General features: G+C 41.0%; 1 protein-coding gene across 3 annotated transcripts; it reads right to left on the bottom strand.

The window, feature by feature from the left end:
- Positions 1-1,432: 1,432 nt before the first annotated feature.
- On the bottom strand, positions 1,433-19,429 carry SEC62 (SEC62 homolog, preprotein translocation factor). Of its 3 annotated transcripts, XM_080622771.1 has the most exons (9): positions 18,796-19,287; positions 14,490-14,613; positions 11,067-11,175; positions 10,615-10,720; positions 8,404-8,608; positions 6,889-6,981; positions 4,220-4,280; positions 3,239-3,358; positions 1,433-2,640 (listed from the first exon to the last, which is right to left on the bottom strand). In XM_080622771.1, exons 3-9 carry the CDS (start codon positions 11,095-11,097, stop codon positions 2,183-2,185), a joined length of 1,074 nt encoding a protein of 357 aa, XP_080478897.1. In that variant the 5' UTR covers positions 11,098-11,175; positions 14,490-14,613; positions 18,796-19,287; the 3' UTR covers positions 1,433-2,182. The 3 variants fall into 3 exon arrangements, with proteins under 3 accessions (XP_080478897.1, XP_080478896.1, XP_080478898.1); XM_080622770.1 differs by lacking the exons at positions 14,490-14,613; positions 18,796-19,287 and adding an exon at positions 19,365-19,429; XM_080622772.1 differs by lacking the exon at positions 14,490-14,613.
- Between the last annotated feature and the right edge of the window lie 3,453 nt (positions 19,430-22,882).

The raw sequence follows: 22,882 nt of genomic DNA on the forward strand, positions 1-22,882 counted from the left end.
AGTATTTATTATTCAATCATTTCAACCTTATTTCCTCAGCAAGGCCCTTAAGATGTTACTTCACTTTTAGGAGCAAATGCACTTGAAATTATTGAAATCCCCTATTTCTTCAAAGACCAGCAGTGGCTGTGGAGCCTGCTGTGAGCCACTGCTGGACACTGCCAGCCCATGTGTTCTGCCATGCTGTTTATGGAGCGCTCCCCTAGTGCTAATCTCTAAATGGCCTCTGGAAGATGCCTATGCGCAAGGCTGGCCACCCTCGGTTTTGCTCCCATCAACATCAGCAGGAACTGAACACGATGAACATTCAGCACAAAGAGTTTTGTAACTCTGCACCTGCCTGCTGAAAAGCAAATTACCAAACAAGCCATAGCACTTGCTCTTCAGGCCAGAGGTACCAGCACTCACAGAGCAAACAGGCCCAAGGTTCTTGTGCAGGAAGAGGCAGCTCTCCTGTCAGCAGCAGCCATGAAGGTGTGATATGCAAGCACAAAGAGAATGAGCCCTCACCTGAGCAAAGCGTCAGGAGTGCCTCAAACCACCTGCTGGAGCGGCTTTTTCACCACGAGATGTACCCAAGTCATGTACTTCCTCAGCTGTTGTAATCAGTGATACCACAGAAGTATCCAGGAGTCAATTCATTAAGGTAATGGGTCCTTTAATTTTTTGCTATATTAATAAAAAAGTGATCCAATTTATCTGTTTCCTGATGGAGTAAATATTTAAGAAGCAAATACACCAGATCCATGAATTGTCAACGCACCCATTATGATGTTTATATTTGCATAATCTGAAAAAATTAGTATCTTCATCCAAAACGCCGATGCTGGAAGGAAGGGGAACCAATTTAGGACAGGGGAAAACAGTTCTCCAAGTCAGTCATTAAAATGCCAGGCTTACCCTCATCTTCTCTGAGCGGCTCCGAGAGGTAATCGAATCTATACTCACTCTTGGAGTCATCTGGAGGAATGATGCCAAGTCTTCGCTTTCTCAGTGCTTAAGTAACCTGAACATACATCCTCTAAACATCCAGCAGAAAGTGACACACAACAGAAACCATACAAACTACTCCAAAATATTTATAAACAAATTATTAATGGTATTAGCTTTGAGTTACCTGTGTTTCTGAACAAAGGAATACTCTGCTGCTTCTTCAGTTTTAAAAGTATTCCGGTTCCAGAACAGAGAAAGTTTAACATTAAGGCATACATACAGCTATGTTGTTTGCTTTCATTTAATAAAGATCAATTTGCTCATACTCAAATACATGGAATGTTGGCACAAAACTAAAGCTTTTGTGGAACAGCTACCAATCATACACAAATATTCTGTGAGGTCCTCGTGACTTGCATTTCTCCGATAGATACACCACAAAATGGCTTTAATAATACAAACTGAATGCTGGATCAAATCTCTAAATAATAAGTAGCAGTTAAAGTAAACGGTTTGCTTTATTTGTAAATTATGTACAGAATATTTATTTTTTAATTATGATGGAGCAGGAGAAGGAAAACAGCCAGGATTTCCAAACCTGGAGAGTTCCTTCACCTGTTGGAGATGACATCTTTCTGTGAACCAGATGTACAAAACCAGTTTGGATTTCCTCGGTTGCTGGCACGCAGTCTGGAGAGAAAGAGCACTGCAGCTGAATTCAGCACTACCAGCTTCTACATTTTCAGCCAAATACTTCTGCTAAAACCAGTTTTCTCAGGAAAGTTTTCACAATCTTTTGAAAACAAAATCAAGAAGGATATCAAGAAAGCTGTAGGCTAAGATGGGCTTTACCTAACTAGAGATCAAATAATTAGGAATAATCGAAGATTTGGTCATTTCCACTATCACCTGTTTTACAAAAGCAAGTTTGAGAAGCTAAACTAATCGACCAGTTATGCAAGTACCAGAAAACTGTTTTTCAGTATGTTTGAGGACAATCTGGGCAATCTATCAATCAAAAGAAAACTTGTCAGATTGATAAAACTTCTGTAAATGGATATTAATGATTAACGTAGTACCAAATAATCAAGTTAATGGTTAAAAAAAATGAAGGAACTAGATATAAAACTGTTTGGTAACATGTATATTTCAGCAAACAAAGACGCTACTGTATGGTCTATGTTTTGGTGATCAGCCAACAAAGAAAATCCAACCATTTGCACATACTTAGTCCCCAAACCACAGTGAGTTATGATTTTTCATGTGAAGGCCTACTTTCGGTCTCTTCCTCCTCTTCACAATCCCCCTCATCTGTTTGCTGTTCCAGTTCCTCTTTTGTGATCATTTCAAAGTCGTTTCCATTTCCACTACTGTGCTGGGACCTGTCGTCTTCACGCCTGTCACTGTCAGTGTCTGAATGCCGCTCTCCTCCAGAGCCGTCTGTTCCCAAGTTCCTCGGTCCTTCTGTTTTCCCATCATCTTCCTTCTTCTCACTATCTGATTTCTCCTCACTGTCATATTTTTGCTGCTTTTTGGATTCTGATTTTTCCTCTCTCTTTAAGTCTGCTTTTGGTCCTTTGTATTCATGTGTGTACACAGGCCTGAAGGAGTCAATGAAGCCCACATCTGCTGTAAGGTTTGGCAGGAACCAGAAGTGATGCCTTCCTCCAGTGATCAGCCAGATGATCAGGAAAAGGATGCAGCGAGCTGTATATAAAAAGCCAGAAATGCTGGGGTTTATTATAAAGACACACAAGGTACACCTGTGGTGTAAGAGATGTGCACTACAGGCCCACCCCAAGCCAGGGACAGGGGTGACCTTAGGAGGAAATCTCTTGTTCTGCAACAGCAGTGTGGCATCAATTGTTCTTACCATGTCTCCCCCACCCCATTAATTATGAACCGTATCTATGATTTAGCTTTTAATCCCCTCTGCTACAGAGATACAAGCTGAAGAAAGCTTTAAAATCCTGGTTACATCATTTCCACCGCTGAATATGTTCTTATGTACAGCTCTTGGGTTTGTTTTGCCCCCTCCCCCCCTTTTTTTTTTTCTTTTTTAAAAGAGGCAGTACACAGATCTCCACTCTACAGGAAACACAACCAGGTGACAAGCTTGCTTTCTTTCTTTCTGTGGCACAACTCTGACACCCAGTGGCCAGGAGGGAAATCCGCAGCAAGGAATCGATCTGACTGTATGTAGCTCATTGCCTATTTCAGATCACATCCAAGAGGTAGGCTCTGTTTCCCTTGCTTGTGACCTTTCAAACTTCACCTGGTGACGGTGAGGATGACCAACACTTACCAACGGCAAGAAGAAGAATACTGGCGACGAAACAGCCTGCACCTACACTGAGGTAATAAACACCAACACGCATTTCCGCTGGCCAGAGGGGGAACAGCGTTGCAGCTATAACAGCAATCACTAAATAGATAAGAAGAGCATGAGAAGGCCAATTATTTTTTGATGGTATGGGTACAAAGGTACTAGGCTTACTATTTATTCCAGGTATTAGCTTAGCATAGTATGAGGTACTGACAATAGCTGAAAACTTGTCTAAACTCACTGGTTTTTGTAGTGGGTAGAGACGTTGCATTCAGCAACTCCAAGTCACTCTGCTTAGCCAATAGAGCAAAAGGAGCCCCTCTGAGGAGTGGGCACAAGTAAAAAGGGGAGTAGGGAACTGACTATAACCAGTACAGCAGGAAAGAGACACAGGGAGCGGGATGGAAGTTGTGGTGGCCCCACAAGGGATGACATGAGTTCTCAGGAGAGGTGCTTGTTCCATACAGAGGAAGCTGGCAGGAACAAGTCAGAGGGCTAGACCAGTAGGACACTGATCTGTTAGCTCACTGTCATCAGTGAGCTTAACATCAGCAGTTAACATCAATACTAATTTAGATTAAGAAAACTAACCAGGTGATTTGGCTTATCCTACACAAATACAAGTTTTAGGATCAGAAAGGTTATCACTCATTGCTTTAAATCATCCCTTTAATATTTTTCACATTTTTATATAAGCCACATTGCCTATAGGATCACTTACTTGTTAGCTTAAAGCAATGGAAATAACCAGCTTGTACATCTGTGCTAAAGCATGTTTCAGCTTTTACTTTTTAACATGTGCAGCCCTTCAAAATTCATATAGTACGATCAATATCACATCATGCTGAGACTGAAGAGCAAAACTTTATCTGGGAAAAGACAAACTTCACCAAGGACAGATGGGCCTGGAATACTACGCCTACATTTATGACGTCCTCACCAATACCTGCTCTTACTTACCAAGTACAAGTCCCATGGCAAAAGTTTTAAAGTGAACAGGGTCATAGATCCACACATACACCTACAACAGAAATAATCTGGGTTACACTTGGAAAACAAGCTCTGATAAATTATTTCATTTGTTGCCTCATCCAAACACTTACTGCCATGCTGTCTACTTGGTGCTGAACAGAGGCCCTGCAGTCAGTACTGAGTCAGAGGAGCAGGGCAGGGGCCCCTGTATCCTAGGAATGGTTATACTTTGACCAGGACTTGAAACAGGTTTCTGCCAGCAGAAGAGGCACAAAAGGAGACAGACAGCCAAGGGGCTACATGCCTATGTGCCTGCAGCACTGCCTGAGCTGTGCTGGTTATAAAATGAGCCTTGTGGCAGGAGGCTGAAGGCAGTGCAAGCTGCAGCTGGGCAGAGTGCTGGCCATGCTGGAGGCTTTCCATTGGAGGGGAAGAAGGAAGGGAAGAAGTTTCTATACTGTGTAAGTGGAAAGCTCAGCCTGGGTCTCTCAAAGAATTACTTCATGAAAGAAGTTGTACCCGTTTAACTTACAGGTGACAAAATCCTTGGGAAAACAATCAGACAGAAAAACTGATGGGGAAATGAAAATTTCAGACGTATCACTGAAGCAAGGTATGGTTTCATCCTTCTTTATTCATTAATGTTGTTCAGTATGAAGTCAAAAAAACTTTTGTGCAAACAAAATAGAATCACAGAATGGTTTGGGTTGGAAAGGACCTTAAAGATCATGTAGTTCCAAACCCCTGCCACAGCAGGGTCTCATGAGAGCAGAGTAGAAGGGCAGAATCACCACCCTCAACCTGCTGGCCATACTCCTTCTAGCTTTGAAGAGATTTCCTTAAGAGGGGAAAAAACCAGACTGAACGTATGGAACAAAGCAACCAGCTGAAATGCTCAATTCAGCTGAAGTCCCATTTGATGGCCTCAGATAAGTATAACTGTGCCTGCTGTTCCACAGCGCACTGTTATCTACATGTCTCCAGCTGCAACACAGTACAAAATGTTTGTGCTAGAACTGTGGTCCCCTCTGAATCAGATTTGCTCACCCTTGTTAAAAAACACCACCAACTTCTAGCTAAAGTGCAGGATTTTCTGAACTAGAAAAACAGGATTTTTTTTTTCCTACCAAACAATTTGAATCTCAGCTACGAATTATGAAGAGAAGCTGCTAATTACTAGAAACCAGCAACCCTCACAGCAATGTGTTAGTATGAACTAGCAGGAGGACACCTTAGAGGCAATAATACAGTTTTTCAGAGTGACACAACATGTATTTAATATTCTACTTCTCAAAGGTGTGAGAGTTGAGTATATGCAAATGCAGCTCTGCTTCCAGTCAGCTGTTCCATGAGTCCAAACAAACTGCAGCTCATGACTGGTGACCGGCAGTAAAGCAGTGCGTAATAATATTCAGTGTTCGTAAGTGCAAAATAAGGAAGAAAAGGTAAAAACGAACTCAATGTACATACACAAGGATTGGCTCGAAATTAGCTCCTACTTAAAAGAAAACTCTTGAGAGTTGCAGTTCTTCAACAATGTCAGGTCATTAATAAACAAAAAAGTAAATGATGTTAAGACAAGGAGTAAATACCGTTGTACTGCAAATGCAGTGCTGCACCCTCACTCTGAATGCCACACACCATCACAGTTACTCCATGTAAAAGACAACAGTGAGGATCAGAAGGAGGTGTGATTCTGTATGCAGTGGGATGACATAGAACAAGGCTGGCAGTAAAAGAACTGAGAAGAGCAAAATAAAGATACATAGAGGAAATACATTTTCAGCACAAAGTGTTTATTTAGAGTTCACTGCTGTGTATGTTTTATAACCATCGTACGCAAGAATCTTCAGGGAAATTCCAGGACAGTGGCACCCAGCATCAACACAAACACAGTGTAATTTTGCTGAAGTAAAGGCTTCCCGCTTATACCAAACATTAAAAACACAAGAATTACTCTCTGCATTACAGAGCTGTTAAAGAATTAAGTTCTCTGTCTTCCAGGAAAGCAAAGTATGCAGAAGCATTTAAGATCAGAGTTTCAGCAGTACAGCCAGGATGAGAACCGAGGGATGCCCAAGTGTCACCCATCTGCCCAGATCAGAGCCAGGCAGCCTCTGGGTGGCAAGAATATTTTTATTTCCCCACCTGTGACTGAACATCATGTTTCAAAAGGTCTGTGTTTTCTTTAGAAATATTTCAGCAGAATAACAGCCACAGCATAATGTGGGTTAGAAGGGACCTGAAGAGGCCCTCCAGCCCAGCCTGCTGTTCAGAGCAGGGTTCACTGCAAGGCCTGCCCAGCTTACTCAGGGTTTTACTGGGTCCACTCCGGAAAGCTGCTGAGCATGGAGGCTGTAAAACTGCTCTGTGCAGCCTGCTCCAGCACCCCATTACACCCTGAGGACAAACACTGCACCTCATGGCCACCAACACAGAAACTACTAGTAATACAGTTTGTGATTTTTTTAAGCTACTGGTTATCTCCCTCTGACCTCCTTGCAAATATCTAAAAACCTGTGTTTCAAGATCAGCCACCGTATTGCCATTAATTTTTCTTTCTACATGCCAAGAGTTTGCAGAAATCCAGTAAACTAACCTGCTACTGGACAATAGTACATTGACACTAAAAGTGAGGTAGTACCCATAAATCCTACCTCGTTGCCATCCAAGAAAACTTGGTCTTCATGTGGCTCAAGTTTAAATTTCCTTTTAGTTTCCTTTTTCTTGGGTGTTCCTGGGGTTTCATCCTGAAAACAAGCACAAAATTGAAGTTAAATTGTAAGGAAAGAGAAATCTTATTTTTAGTTAGTGTCTAAGGACTAGACTATGACTTCAGGATTAATTATGCCTTCAAATGCATAGCAAAGCTCCCAGAGAGTTAACAGGAAATCTGCACAAAGATTAGTAACAGAGAACATCACTTCAACCCTAACTTTATTAGAATTAGTTGTTCTGTATTTACCACAAGGGAATCCTTTCAGAATAGGTTTCTGCCAGTTTATCTCCTCAATCTCTTTCTGGATCTTGTGCTTCCTCCTCCCTGTCTCCCATTTCCTTCTCTTTGCTTATTTTCTTTGCTTAAAATGAACTTTCTAATTTTTGTTCTGTGGTGGTGTTCAAGTTACTACTCATTGTCTTATATAATCCACTAAAATATCAGCTCAATAAATAATGACTGGTTTAAAAATGAACATTACACTTACTAATGTAACTCTCCAGATGACAGGCAACTGTCAGGGTTCATAACTTGCAGCAGCATCATTTTAAAGTACCTCAAGAGTTAAGATAATCTGTGTTTAGACTGCCAGTGAGATTGTTTTGTTTGTAATTCTTTCATTAGCCATTTGGCTTTCTTCTGAGGTCCAGATCCTTGTACATGTTGACTATAGCTGTCATATATGCCCTTATTTCAATGAGGAGTGTCTGAATGGGAATCACTTTTGAGCACTATCCTACTAACTCTCACTGGATTCACACCACTGCATATAGAAGGAAAAAACCACATCCCCCTCTCAAGTTTCTCCTGCAGACTCCTAACATTTTAATTTAGGAATTCTGTTAATAAAATAAATCAGGAATGAAAACATGAAGACTTAAAATAATAAAGATAATTTGAACTTTCAAGGAAGTAAATCAGAAACCTGTGAAAACTGAGTGTTACACAGGTTAGTAATGGAGCTGTTCCACACAAACCTGGCCCCCTAGCACAGAGCTATTTACAAGCATCATGTATCAAATATTACACTCCAAACATTCTTATTGCCAAACACCGCAAACTTGGTTTTGTTTCAGGTGTGCAGCTGCACTGCTCTCAGATGTCTGGTCCCACGCCTGTGTGTCATCCTGTGCTAACATAGAAAGCATCACTGCCTGCTGCAGCTAAGAGAAGTAGATTTTTATTATCTCAGCCCACACTGGAAGATGATCGGGTAAACAAGGCACAGCTGAAGCCTCTTTTTTGATCTAGATCAAAATCAGAGCAAGCCTAAAGTAAAAACCAAAAAAACCACAATCCCAGCGTATTTTAGAGATGAAAACAGGCAAAAAAAAAAAAAAAAAAAAGTATGTCACATTTTAGAACAACCAGCTATATTTTAAGCACAAGTAATCTCACCAGCTACTATATTCCCTGTCACAGGTTTCTCTCTCCTCTGACAGACAGTACTTACCTTCTTACACTCCTCTTTTTCACCATCCTTCTTCTTTTCTTTCTCCTTCTTATTTTTGTCATCTTTGACGCTTTCCTTCTTGCTCTTTTTCTCCTCTTCTTTCCCAATCTCAGCCTTTCCTTTTTCCTTTTCTTTCTTTGTATCCTTGTCAGGTTTCATTTTCATCACTTTTAATGCTCGATGAAAGAACTGTTTTTTCAGGAGTCTTAAAATGAAAAAAGTTAAATGATACATTTAAGTATGGCTGTGTGATAATGATGTTTTCTCAACTGTTATCAGATACCATTCTAGAATATCTACTATAATCATGACTAGCATGACTGAAAGACAGAGATCACCATCATCTGCTCTATTTATAACTAAATACACAAAATCTAACTATCCTGGGTCTCACTTCTTACTTCTCAAAACTGGGTAAATCTCCTACTTTTCTGTGGCAGCATTTTGCATAGATATGAATGAATATGCAAGACGCAAGACTGTGAAACCCACCAGGTCAATTTAATTATCTTTCCCACTAATGCAACTTCATCCAATATTTATGTTCAGGTTCATGTCAGTGTATTTCACAGTGCACATATGGCTTACCAAGTTCCTCGGCAAGTGGTGCATGATGAATAAAATCATCCTGATTAAACTGTGGTACATGTGCAAACATTCCATTCACAGCAGCTACAAATATACCTTAGAGCATGTATACATATGGCCAGCGGGCTCCAGGAAATAGTATTTGGGATTCTCACCCTTAACCTTGTCACCAGCAAGTAACGTCGTTGAAAGAATCATAGTCAAATTCAGAATAGGAAGAGCCATACAGAATACTGCTCTTTGCACTGAGAAGAAGCAGTGGGGTGTGAAACCCAAACACACATTCACACCAAAAATCCTCATCTGGAGCAACAAATCAACTTGATTTGTCTTTGCTTTCTTTCATCTCTTGCTGCAGACCAAATCTTTATGCCATACTGCTGGTTAAACTGAGGAACTCGCTGAGGATAGAGAAGTCATTCTACCAATTACACTTATGTGCATGCTGACTGTCAGGCAGAGTTGTTTCAGGTGTGTAAAAAACCCTTCCTTCAGACAACTGTTGACATGGATTCTCTTTCTAGCAACAGAAAAATCACTTGTTTGGCAGAAACTACTTTTCTTTGCAGGTGGAAATTTAGGGGCTTGGGTACTGAGCAGCCCACAGGACAGGTCTTGCCCGCAGGACAGCTCTTTCAGGTGTGGGAGCTACCCCTGCCTCTGATGGAATTATAAAAAGATGAGACTGTACAAGACCTACTGCTCCGAGCACACAGCCATAGTACCAGCACAGCAAACAGCCCGGTCCTGAAGCAGGACAGACCTTGCCATAACTAGTGAAGTTCACATTGCTTGCTGATTCCCAACTCGCTAACCCTTTATAGATCTGCTGAAAAGAGCACTGTTTCCGTAGCTTATTTGTGAGCAAAACCCCTCAAAAGATAATTTACTGAACTTAGATCAGTATATAAGAGTACCAGGAGACCTTATGTACTTGAACAGTGTTATGAACTCAGTTGGTAACTTGTTTTAAAATGCAATTGATTGATGCAACTGACACAGGATGAAGGAGCAGAATCTGCTATTTGTTCTTTTGTTTAATATGACAGGTAAAACAAGCAATAGCCATGACAAGAGAGTTAAGGTACTTGTTTTCAATATGCGTAAGAGCCTAAGCAGCCTTTTACACTGAAGAGATTATTTTTGTATTAAGATACTTCTCCATCCCTTCCAAAAGGCAAAGGAAGTAGACTGTGCTAATATTTAAAACTCTGAAAACAGCTTCAGCGAGTACACTGAAGGGACATCTGACCATTTGAGAGGCATAATCTAAACCTCAGGATCCAGCTTCTACCATGATGGCAGACCAGCTCCACATGAGCTATTTGAGAGCTCTGATCCTACTAACTTAAAAAAACTATAAAATTTAGGAAAATTATTTTTTTCATCTTGCTGCCTCACACGCATAATGAAAGCGTGTGAGAGTTTCAAGAACCAAGATGAAGAAACAACATTGTTTCCACCTTCAAACACAGTAATAAAACTGCAATCATCATTTTTACAAACAACCCCGTTTGAGAATGCACGACGTCTAAGTGCAACTGGTTCCGAAATAGCTAAGACAACTTAATAGCTTGACAACTATACTCATTAATAAACTTAATTAATGAGACTAGGCCATACCTGTTGCAGTAATCAACTACAGACTCTCGGGTTGTAAATAAAGCCTCTTCCCCTTTCTTTGCCTTTGCCCATTTCGAATCCAAGAGGCAATCCACAGCTTTTGAGGCTAGAGGGGAGAACAGAATCAAAAATGCATTAAAATTAACAACATTCATTTTAACATTTAGTCTACATTCCTTGAACCACACCAACCAGTCAATTGTGATGTTCCACATCCTCTCACTCTTTAAGGTACGACTAGCCACTATTCTAAAATACATCACTCTTGAAACTATGCATCTTTAAATCACAGAGTGGAAAGTTTATTGTGTTTACTTCAGGCTGTTAATGCCTAGATAACTTCAGTACTTATTAGATAAAGCACTAATAATAAAAACAAAACACACCCCCCCCTCCAAGTACAAGTACAAAGTTAGAAGAAACTTCCATTCTCTGGTTAAAAGTAACCCTACCAATAAAATAATCAACTCGGTGGCCCATCATGTTGGTGGATTTTGTTGGACAGTTGAAACGTAAGTATTTAGCAACAGTCTTCTCCTCTTTGAATGGCTCACCGACCTCCTACAATGGTAAAAGTCCAAAATTAATACAGTTTTAAACACATGGGAAAAAAGAAAAATCACTCATTTGGGCTTGAAAATCAAATATTGCAAAGTCCTCATTGTTTTATGACAATATATAAATAATAAGTAAAATGTAAAAGATGTGAAAATAGGTCAAGTCATTTCCCCCAAGAACTTCCTGTCTACACAGAGCAAAAATGCAGGAATTCTTAAGTTAGGCGATTTGAAGGCAACACCTAGGAACAACTTTAACAGCTCTGTAAAAAGAGAAAACTCAGAGATGAGCTAAGAGGTAAGCACTGGGCACATGGAAAGCTGTTTAAGGCATACAAGCTTGGATGAAAACAGTTGTGAAGCTGAGAACAAAGGAAAACAAAAGAGGGAGGAATGAGAATGTATGAAATGACAGCAATGTAGACATACTGACAGAATACAAAGCAGCTTGAATTTCAGGTGAAAGAGGAGAAAATCATGTTGAAAAGAAGCTGAAAGATTTGGCTAGAAAATTTCAGTATCACTGCATGACCACAAAATCACTTGAACTTCAGAGTACCATCAAGGAGATTCTGCTAACCTAGAGATGATGAAGCACAGCAGGATGAAGTACATGAACGTCAAAACAGTCATTTTAAGAAAAGAGAGCCCTTAGTCTGCACACATTCATCACCTCTGCATATTTACCAACTTGCAGAGAGGCAGCAGAATTCAATAATGTGTAAGGCAGAAGGATGGAGGCGGACATCTTCAATTATGTAAAATTAAGACCTGTTATCTGTAAGCAGGAAAGGAATGCTCCTGCTTCACAAAATCATATCTGAAACAAGTGTTTGGCATATTGCACTGAGTCATGCAAACTTCCTCTCTGTAAGAATTCTTTGAAGCAGTAAGGCTGAATTTTCCAAATCCCCCACTACTCGCGGATCAGTAACAGGGAGACACCAGGACATCTTCTCAGACTGGCAGTACCTTTTCTGTACCTATTTTCTTGTGCTGGCCAAAGAAATAGATTACAGAACCCACAAAACAGATTGGTGATTTACAGGAATACACGGAATGCGAGGTTTCTATTTAAAGACACAATGTTTTTAAAGGTCAATAAACATATACAACCTTCATCACCGCTTTTTAAGATGTTAATGGCAGTAGCACAGGAAGCATGATAAGTGAAAACGCAAGGTTAAATAGATGTTGTTACACCAGAATAAAAACTTTGCTAGTAAGAGTTGTTAATTTTCAACAGTTTGCATAGCAAACTTTCAAAATGAACTGGTTAATGAATTATCCTTCTAGAGGAGATTGTTGCTTTTCCTATCTGAGGACAATTTTAAAGACAGTAACACAGACATAAGATATCCAAAAGACTCCACAGTTTGTTAGTTCTGATATTACTGAGAATTTTTCAAAGTTTAAATTCTTTATCTCTATACAGAAATATGCTCTCACACTCACCAGTTTGCTTCAAAAACACATGCGCAAATTAAGTCAGATGATTTTAATAATCCTCATAGGGATTACATTAACTCCTTCATGTTCCATCCCTTTTTAATTTTTAAGAATCTGTATAAAACATGAGATAACCCATAGAAAACTATTCACTAGCTGACTGCATGTATGCTCATAATATATATACTGTGGTCTGATGTACCCTTCCACAGAACTGTACATCGCTAATGATGCTACCAAGTTTGGTACCAAACCAGATGTGGTCTAATAGCAACACAAGGAGTTAAAATGGATTAAATCCAGCAAATGATGCTAAGGTACAGTGAAGACTGATGACTACATACAGCAATTCATTTTCAAAATAATGCTTTTCTAGTATTTCCTACCAGGAAATTAAACTTGGAACAACAATGCATAGGGCAAAATGTTGTTCTTCACAGCACAGACAGTAAAACAGAGAAGCTACAGATATTCACATCAATGTTAATTCCTCTGCTAGGTTTTTTTTTTTCCTTCTTCCTAAAATATTTATGATTCTGCTCGGTCATGTGCTGTACTACACAGGCAGTGGCTGGCACCAGGATTTTTCTACTTTGATTGCTCCTTACTATGTATTGCTTTATCTTTTTCTGTGGGCTACTTTTATAACCTTCCAACCAAAAATTCTGCCCTCTGAGAAAGACTGCTACAGTTACATTGAGCTTATTCTGAGAAAGTTTTCTCTGCAATTTAATCCCCATTTTTCATCCTGTTTTCATCCCTTTAATTTGCAGAGCCAGGTTTTTGTTAAAATATTACACCAGACAACTGACAGAAATAAAAAATACATTTTATCATAAAATGAAATCAACACAAGCAATGAAAACTTCAATATCCTAAGCACAACTTTTTTAAGATGCAACTCAACTGATCTTTATGTTCGGTTGTAAAACTAGCCAAAAGCCAGACACTTTAAGTCTCCTTATACATTTTGAAAAGCATTATACAAATAAATCAAGGAGTAGTTCTCAGCAAACTATAAAGCTTTACAAAAGATCACATGGCCTTAAAAAGCATATGAAAACTTCCTGGTATTTAAAGTTTGCTTTTATAGGAAAACTAGAAAGATTCAAGAGACATCTCAGGTAATATATTTCTGGGATGTTGTAAAATGTCTTCTCTGTTAAAACTCTGTTTTCCAGTAATAAAAAATAGGCTAGAGTCAAGCTTCCAAATACTTCTGCTCCAGATTTTATTTTAGACCCTTGCATCTACTTAATTTTGTATATTGAAAAATGCATGTTGTCACTAGAGAGCATGTAAAATTTGGAGATTTATGATCCCTGATAATTTACAAACTCTGGAAGACTGCCATTAAAAATAAAATCAAATCAAATTTTTTATTTATGTAGACAGAAGAACTCCATCTACAGGCAGGCTGAAAATAGGGCTCAGCCTACCTACTTACTATGAATGCACTGGTATTTTCAAATTTTCAGGAATAATTCTCAAGCATTCCTACCAAAATTCTGTCCTATATGAGTTCATAAAATGACACCGAGATTTTCAAGCCCAGGGACCTTTCAGACCCACTGAAGTGAAAGGAAAACCTGAATCAAACTAATTTTTACTATTATCTCCCAAACTGACGTATAGCACGGTGCATTCAGAACTTCCTTCAATACACTCACGTAGTTCCCAGTTAATTCACGCTGGGACTGCAGCAGCAAAGCCGCCTGTATATGTTAAAAATAAAAACATCTGAACTGCGCTATTAAAACTAGTGTGCTCGTGAGCTGCCTTCTCCCTCTTATCTCTACCTTAATATGACTTTTTCAGGTTCTCTTACTCCTGGAATCACACAGTGCATGTCAAAAGGCCAGAGCATACCTGTGGTTCAAAATTTCACTCTTGCCCCCGTGCCCCCCCACCCCTGCATCACAGTTGCAAGGAGACAGGTTCGACCCAAGCGAGGATGGTTTCCTTCCACAGCGTTGTAATGGAAACAGGGTTTCTGGAAAATCAGAACAGTGTAAATGACGACTACTACTAACAAGACAAGTTATTTCATGTGCAGACAAATGCACAAGGATTTACGCTCCTCTGTTTTAAACAGGTCATCAAAATCAGTAAAATTAGTATCTAGTTTGTTTTGTTGCTCTTACATCTTAGAACTCTGATTTTCAGAACACCATCCCTCACAGATGACTTCTGAGGCCCAATAGTTTATAGCTTTCAGATAAGAAGAAATTTAAGCACATTTGTCACGCAGAGCCTGTTTTTCAAGCTGAGAAGCTACGTCCAAAATTACACTACTTCAACCCATGTTCCATTCCTCACACCTCTCCATGTATTATAAGGACGCTACAACTGCATTAGCGTTATCTCCATTGAAGATGGTCTGAACACATCAAAGCTTGGGCTGAATCACACAATTATCTCTTTCTTTTCCCTACTGACTCTCAGGACTTTAGAGTAGAGGATGTTCTGTGGCAGGGGAGTAAGTACTCAACCTTTCTGATGAAACATTTATATTTTGCCTAAAAGAAATAAAGGTGCAATAGGGCAGAGAAAAAGCTCACAAATAAGCATGACAGATCACTGGGTGGGAGTGAAAAGAAACTCCATGCGTTAGGGTCTTAGGACTCCATCTGCATTTTCTTCAGTGATTAATACAGTCTGACTTCTGCATTGATGACCAGTACATGGATTGCCCCAGGTGTCTTTAAAGAAACAGTGGCAGAACCATGCAGAGAAACCAGTTCTTCTGGATTACCACGGCTGTGTGCTAGCCACAAGCCATTAATTTTCTTTACAGAAAAAGATTAACAGGGTTTTTTTTTGTCCTATACATATCCTATAAAATAGAAGTATTTGTTTTCCTCATTTATTCTTTCCAGCAATCACTATTTTTTCTGAGCTTAAACACATGTTAAAAGAGCTATGTACACTATTTTCAAGCCAAAACACACCAGCTTCCATCCTCTTCTAACCCTAGGCCAGTTGTTCTGATTCTCTTCCCACCTCCCAAAATGTAAATCAGATTTTTGAAAAACAATGATTCTTGTTTTAATGACAAGCGGGTCTGCTACTTTTAATTCCTATTTTTCTGCATTTTTCCATCCTGAAATTTTTGTTTCTTCCTCCTTATCACCCAATAACACCCACTTTCAAAGAAGTTATTTAGCCATTCTCCTATCATCCCACTCAGCTTTACTAGAATGTATGAGAAAATAAAGACAAATGGACAAGGTGGATTAAACTCTGTGTTACTGGACAACCACTGCGTTGCCATTTCTGAAGATCTTTTCCATAGGCATTCACAAAAAACTGTAGCATAGGAAGCAGCAATGCAGCTGTTTCATCTTCCTTACCACAGAGACCAAACCAAGACATGACAGAACCATAGGCTACAACGGTCAATGCTATTTAGTAGATGTCCTTCATCAGGAGACTCAAAGCTTTAATCCAGTGATCCAAGTGAAGAGGAAAAAAGAAGTCAACAAGGAAAGTATGTGCTGTTAATTGGATGCATTCGGCATTGATACCACCTCAGCCATCAATCTGCAGTGAGACATTGACCTAAGAACTGTTTTCTCTATTCAGAAGAGCAGTTTTTATATGCATTAACATTTCTAGAGTAGAGGACACATCACTAAGATGCTGTTCAAGTGCTATTAACTGCAACACAAAGATAAACAAAACTTCACCTGGCCAGAACAGAACTGTGCACAATGGAATCCAGCCAATGGAATCAAAGCTTAATACCTACTTAACAGTCAAACTGCGGCCCTGCCAACCAAGCCCTGCCACATGTTGCCCAGCTGAACACTTCTCAGAGGAAGCAACTCGGAGGATTTTTTGCTTGAGTATTTTGGGAAACACATGGAATTGTGGTATTTTTCCCCCAAGAAATGAAATAGCTTTGATCAGGTTGCTGGAGTAACAGGCTATTCAAAGACACCTCCCATCTTTTGAGATGTATCTGTCTAAAGAAAAAATATTAAACTAGCCACTAGACAACATATGTTGTTTTTCTTTTAATAAGCCCTTTGTATACAGCAAGCATTCTTGATTTCAGAAATTTGAGTAATGTGGGAGCCCACTGGCTTGAGCAAGCTGCAGTCTACAGACCAGTCTCTTCTCACCACTGCATGTCTGCAGTAATCTCCATGTCAGTTACAGTTAAATTACCATCACTGTCAGAATGACACTTTGAAAACTTTATCTCTAAAATGTCTCTATTCAAACTTTTTAAGTTACAATTTCTGCAACTTCCATAACTTTCAGCTTGTGGCCAGGCAAAGAGTCTAAGCTATGTAATACAGATTGGGCAATGTGTCCTTCTATGAAAATGCAATCTATAAAACAAATCCTTCCTGTTATCGGTTCCAATGGAGAACACAGAAAGTAGGCTTGACGCAACTTTGAACTATTTTACTGAGACTTTTTTTCATGTCTCCTCTCACATACAGCTAGCTGATCTAACTACATCATTCCAATCCTGATGGCAGACATAAAATCCTATGAAAGTTATTCATAACCCAGGTTCTATACAGATAGTAATTGGTATCAAACTCTATTACATCAGTCTCTTCCACAGCTAAACACACCGTCTCCTCCTAAGAACCTTTCTCTTGTCAAATGCAGCTGTACTCAATGACAATTCAGATGTCAGACTTGCATACAGTATGATATTTAGGGTACACATCACCCTAAAATAAATGTACGCTTCCAAAGCACTTGCAACAACTACAAATAACACACTCCATTTTAAAACAAGAAACTTGCAGCATTATCCTGAAACACGATAATACAGTAACTATGCCGATAAAGTTCAAAAAGCTTAAAAAAAAAACCCCAACCAAAACCAACTACTAAGAAAAATACATGTTATTTTATTCACTGCCCAATTAAGAACACCACTTGGGCATTCAACATTCTTTGTTCACTGTTCTGTCTTCCCACTGTTGCTTACACACACAGAGAAACTGCTAAGATGCAATACACATTTATCTGCCCAGTTATATCTCAAATTCAGGCCACAATCTTAAACCGTAAGTGCTAACACCCAGACATCAATTTAATTACTAATAATCTGGGAAATACTTTTACTGCTAACAGGCAGCAAATTAAGTATGTGCTTAAGTGCCTGCAAGACCACTGCCTTGTGTATTGTATAAAACATTAGATTACATTTAATTTGGGTTTGATGGATGCTTTATTGAGCTAGTTTCGTCCTTGGTAAGGGACAGTCTATGATGAGTATGAAAAGATAATAATTCTGTAATGTTTTATGGTAATTCATTGAATATCTGTGATTGATAAGGCTTGCTTAAGCAGATTTTGATTAATTACCCTTTGCATTCCACCTCCCCCGGCTCCCATAGTTTGAATTAAAGGGGAAAAAAAAAACTATGATGTACAGGCACATCTCTGCTTTCTCGGGGGAAGGGAAAGTGGGGTGGGAAGGGAAAGTGGGGTGGGAAGGGAAAGTGGGGTGGGAAGGGAAAGTGGGGTGGGAAGGGAAAGTGGGGTGGGAAGGGAAAGGATGAGAAAGGAGAGAGAGCAACCAAGCAGAAACATGACATATGAAGTGTACATTGTTGAATGGCTTTCTGATTTCTCTTGTGAATATTATCTCCACTCAACAGCAGAGTAATAAATCCCAAACACACACTATTTAGGCTTAGTGTTAATAATACATAATGGTAACAGCCATTATAGTACCTGATGTTATAACTGTCCAAAACATGCATAATAAACTTTGTAAAACTCACTGTTAAAATTAATATACTAAGACGCCCGAACTTCCAGGTAAGTGAAAATACCTAAGATGTCTTCATCTTGCCCTTAAGTGACACCACATAATTATCACTACATTTTAACATGATCTCAAAACTGATTAAGTCTATTTTTACATGCGGTTATGTTTTCTAAAAACAAATCTGTTTTCCACACCAAACCATTTCCTGGCTGGGCACGTTTGTTTTTAAGATGCTTATACCATCTGCCCCATGCCTTTTTGCTTATGATCGCTGGAACAGACAGATGATGGGTCTGCTCTCGGCTAAGGTGGCTGCTCGCCTATTCTGAGTGTTGTTATACCACATCAAGCTATTGCCCAACACTGGTAACGGGTGAGATCCTAAGTATTATAGGACCATTAAAAACAGGCACCAGCTCGACATCTCACCCACTGGTCTTCGACGAAGACGATATACTTTTGAGGGCGCAGACCTTCTGAGGGCAGGCCCGCCGGTAAAAGGTGAGGCCAGGGCGGGCTCCCTGCCGTGCCGGCCGCCCCTCAGCCTCCCGCCGCGGCGGGGAACCAGCGCTTGCAGCACTCCCAAAACGCTCCTACAGGCACTCCTCCGCCCCGCAGGGACCCCAGCTTCCCTCAGTATTTACGAGGATTTATGAATCTGCTAGAAAATTCTGAGGAAAACCTGTCGCCCGCTGCCAGCCCGGGCTTCTACCGAGCTCTGGTGTGAAGGTCCCCGGGCCTGCGGGCTCCCGCTGCACCGGCGGCGGCCGAGACGATGGTGCTTCCCCCACCGCCCGCCGCTATCACCTCACAACGGCACGACGTCGTGGCGAGGAGGCCGCGGAAAAGGGAGGGAAGCCCCCGTGAGGGGCGGCCAGGCCGCCCAGCGCATCCCAGCCGGCGCGGCAAGGCCTCCCTGAGGACGGAGAGAGGGAGCTGCCGCCCAGGGAAGAGGCAAGGGCAGGGCAGGGCAGGCTTGTAGGGAGAGGGCCAGCTACCTGGATCCGCTTCCTGTGCCTCCGCCGCTCCGCCATGTTGTCCCCGTCTGCTCCGCTGGTGACGTTAGCAAGCGCGGGGGGAGGGGAGGGGGGCAGCGACCTCGCGAGAGGCTGCGGGAGCCTGCGGAGGGCCGGGGGGGCTGCGTGCCGTCGGTGCTTCAGTGGGCAGGTCGGGTGAGGGTTTTCTTTGCCTCAGCTCTCAGTGCTGGCTCGCAGCATCCCTGTCGTGGCGCTGCGCTCTGGTGGGCTGCCCCGGCTCAGACATTGCTGTGGGCCGAGAGGTCGGGTTCCTTTCTGGCTGTCAGCTCCCCTGAAGTAGTCTGGTTAATCAGAAACTCCCCCGGGGGAATATGCTGCGTCTCCAGTGCCTGAGCCTCACCCTCGCGTCTAAAGTTCAGCTCCTAAATTGGGAGTGGTGTCTGTTGCCCCCCGGTTCCCTCGCAGGCAGCCGGGGCTACGTGCTGGGGCCTACCCAGGGCGGGAGGTAGCGATGTGGCCACATGCTGGACAAGCTGGGGAGTCCATCTGTGCTCAGAGGTGTCACTTAGGATCTGGAGAGAGTCCATCCTACTGGAATAAAGGTGCTCCAGCTCATTGGCAGTGAAAATGTACACGTTTAGTTTTATTACTTCTATATAGAAAGTTCAGCCTTAAAGATGCTCAATGCAGCAGGCCTTTGTTAATTCTTACCTATTTAAACAGACTGGTTGCTCAGACCTCATATACTTACATAATTAGATTCAGAAAGCAACCTATATACAATAAAAAGGCCTTATGTTAGTAGTTGCCCCACATGCTTTTGCTATGAGGTCACTCAGGTTAGCAAAGCGTATAATCGTTTATCCTGGCGCCATGTTTCCAAACCACACCCTGGCACTTTGGGATGGAAAAGTATGTGCAGTGATGTATTGCCTTGTCAAGCCCTTTCAAGTCTTGTTGTCCATTCCCGTTCCTGTGATTTTGGAACCTCTCAGATTGAAAAGTAATTAAAAACATAAAGTTGTTTCCAGCAGCATATTTGCCCCAAGTCACTGTGACTTTTTTTGTGGTGTTTTTTGTTTTTGTTTTTCTGGTACGACATCTTTTCCTTTTGAATGTTTTCCTCTTGCTGTTGCTAGGCAGAAAATCTATACAAGTTACAAATTAAGCTGACAGGCTGCAGAGTGAACGAACTATAAAGTGTAATTCAAGAGAGAAGATTGTAGGTTTAGGGAATTAAAGTTTTTATGGTTACAATAAAACAATGCCTTGTAAAAAGTAGGCAAGCTGCATTTAGTCAAAAAATACATTTTTCAGTTGGCAATCATTTTAACAGTTCCTTCATGTACTTAACTTACAGTAACATAAAAGCACATCTGAAACGAGGCTGTCTTGTGGAAGACGTTTTAGCCATCTGTAACTTACAGCTTGCTAATAATACACAATGCCTGCAGTGAGGGATTTAGTGTGGTGTAGCTCAGAGCCCTCTCCTCTCCCTGCACAGGCACAAGCTGAACTGAGGCTGTGAAACACCTCCTGCTCTATGGGAGAGGCTGTTCAAAACCATGCTGTTATCTGCTCCCTGCCCTCCTCGTGAAGAGTGCAGCTGCCTCATGAAGGGTCTCATTGCCGATCATCATCTGTCATACCTCTACTGTCAGGCTCTTTTAAGGTCTTATTTTGCATATGCCTTCTATGTCTTAGTGTCTACTGCAGATTCATAAACCTACCTTTAATGCTTAGCTCTTAATTTTGCTTTTTAAAAAGTATTTAACTGCAGTAGATCAAGCTGTTTGTTGCCAGAAAATCACCTTGGATTTCTGCTTAATCTCTTTTTTCTTTTTCCTTTTTTTCCACAGAACTTTTAATTCATCTGAAGTTCAAGAAACAGTAACTTGAATGAGTTCTTCCCAGGGCAGATAGGCATGCAGCACCAGATTAGTGTGCAGCACAGGGAGCAAACTGATCATTTCCAGCACATCTGTAAGAAAGGACCAACAGGTGGAAAGTGAACCAAGGAATGTGCCCCCCAGTGCAAGGCATGGATGGTGAACTTTGTGCCACTCTGGAGCACAGAGCCTATCAAGGCTGAATATTACATGGGACAGGTTTGTTTGTAGTCAGTGGTACAGCAGGAAAACAAGAGAGAAGCAAGTGGCTGAGTCTCAAGAAAGCCAGTGAAAGTGAAGGTTCAAAAGGCTTGCATTTAAGGTCAGTGTCTATGTCAACTGTAGGACAGGCAGCTTTAGGTACCCTGTCTTGGCTTCTGAGGCAGGACAGCGAGTTGGGTGGTGTTCTGCTCTTTCTGGTACATGTTTTCTTGTAGCCTTATATCCACTTATTCCTGACAAATTGTGCTACTGGTAATCTCATTGTTTTGGGCTCAGTGCCAGTCATCCTGGATCCGCAAGAGAGCGTTAATATGCACCAGAAGTGCAAGGCTACATACACATTGGCAACTGAATTACTGACAGCCATGTCACAAACTCTCTGTACAGTCACACTGCCTTCTGCAGTACAGGAATAGAAGTGACGCTGGGAGTCTGAGCAAGTGTCTGTTCTGCTAAACAAACCATTCATTTGCAAAAAGCTTATCCATTGGCTCCATGGTTAATCCTTCTGACTTCGGGGGGAGGAGAGGGGAGAACACAAGTCAAAATTACCTGTTGACAGGCAGGATGAAAGGCAGGCAGGCAGGAAGAGAGAAAAGAGCTTCCATAGAGGAATCCAATGAAGTCAGACAAATTCCCCAGCAATATGTTAGGAGCCATTTCCTAGATCATCTACAGATGGTAGCATGCTGCAGGCTCTGGAGCGACTACCCTTTTCATCCGGTCAGCTTCAGCACTGAATATGGGTTAAAAATATAAGGAATATGGGCCTTTTGCCATACAGCATCACATACTTCCAAGGCAGGTTCAGCTAAAATCCACCCACAAATACATGAGTCATAATTCAGAAGCACACCCCAGTGTAGACATATCCTGAGTCACTTCCACCTCAGAAGCTTATAAATATTTAGTTAGCCACTTAGCTTTTAATTTAGCAGAGTGACAAAGGTTCATTAGACAAATCTCCAGAATTGTCTTTTGCTAAGATGCTTCTTAAGTACTTCCACTCTTGAAAGTTCTTTTCATTTCTATACAACTCAGAATTATTTGATACATATAACTTAGAAACCCCATAGTTGAGCTAAGAATTAATTTCTCCTGATTCTGGTCCTTCTGTAACTAATTGCATCTATTTCAAATACCAGCTTTGTTCATTACAAGAATATATTTTCATTTTAGCAATAACTGATGAACCCTAATAAGGACTTGCTTCTCCTGATGTGGAGTGGCATATAGTCTCCCTAAAGACTGCTGTTCTGGGGGACCATGATGGAGTTGGCGGGGATGTACCTGGACACATAAGAATGTTAAATAGAAAACATATCTGTACATTTTTCAGAACAGCCAGCTAAGGTTTTAGCTAAAAAAAAAAAAAAAAAAAGCTAAAAAGACTGGCTTGCTTGCTTGTATCTCAGTGTTTTTTGGCAG

This window comes from Psittacula echo (assembly GCF_963264785.1).
Source record: "Psittacula echo genome assembly, chromosome: 7".
Taxonomy (NCBI): Eukaryota; Metazoa; Chordata; class Aves; order Psittaciformes; family Psittacidae; genus Psittacula; species Psittacula echo.

Coding starts and splice junctions, on each gene's coding strand:
- SEC62 (XM_080622770.1), bottom strand. CDS start 19,400: ATGGCGGAGCGGCGGAGGCACAGGAAGCGGATCCAG. Junction 10,721..11,066: donor CCGAGTTGATTATTTTATTG/GTAGGGTTACTT, acceptor TCTCCCCTCTAG/CCTCAAAAGCTGTGGATTGC. Junction 6,982..8,403: donor AAAAAGAGGAGTGTAAGAAG/GTAAGTACTGTC, acceptor GCTTGTTTTCAG/GATGAAACCCCAGGAACACC.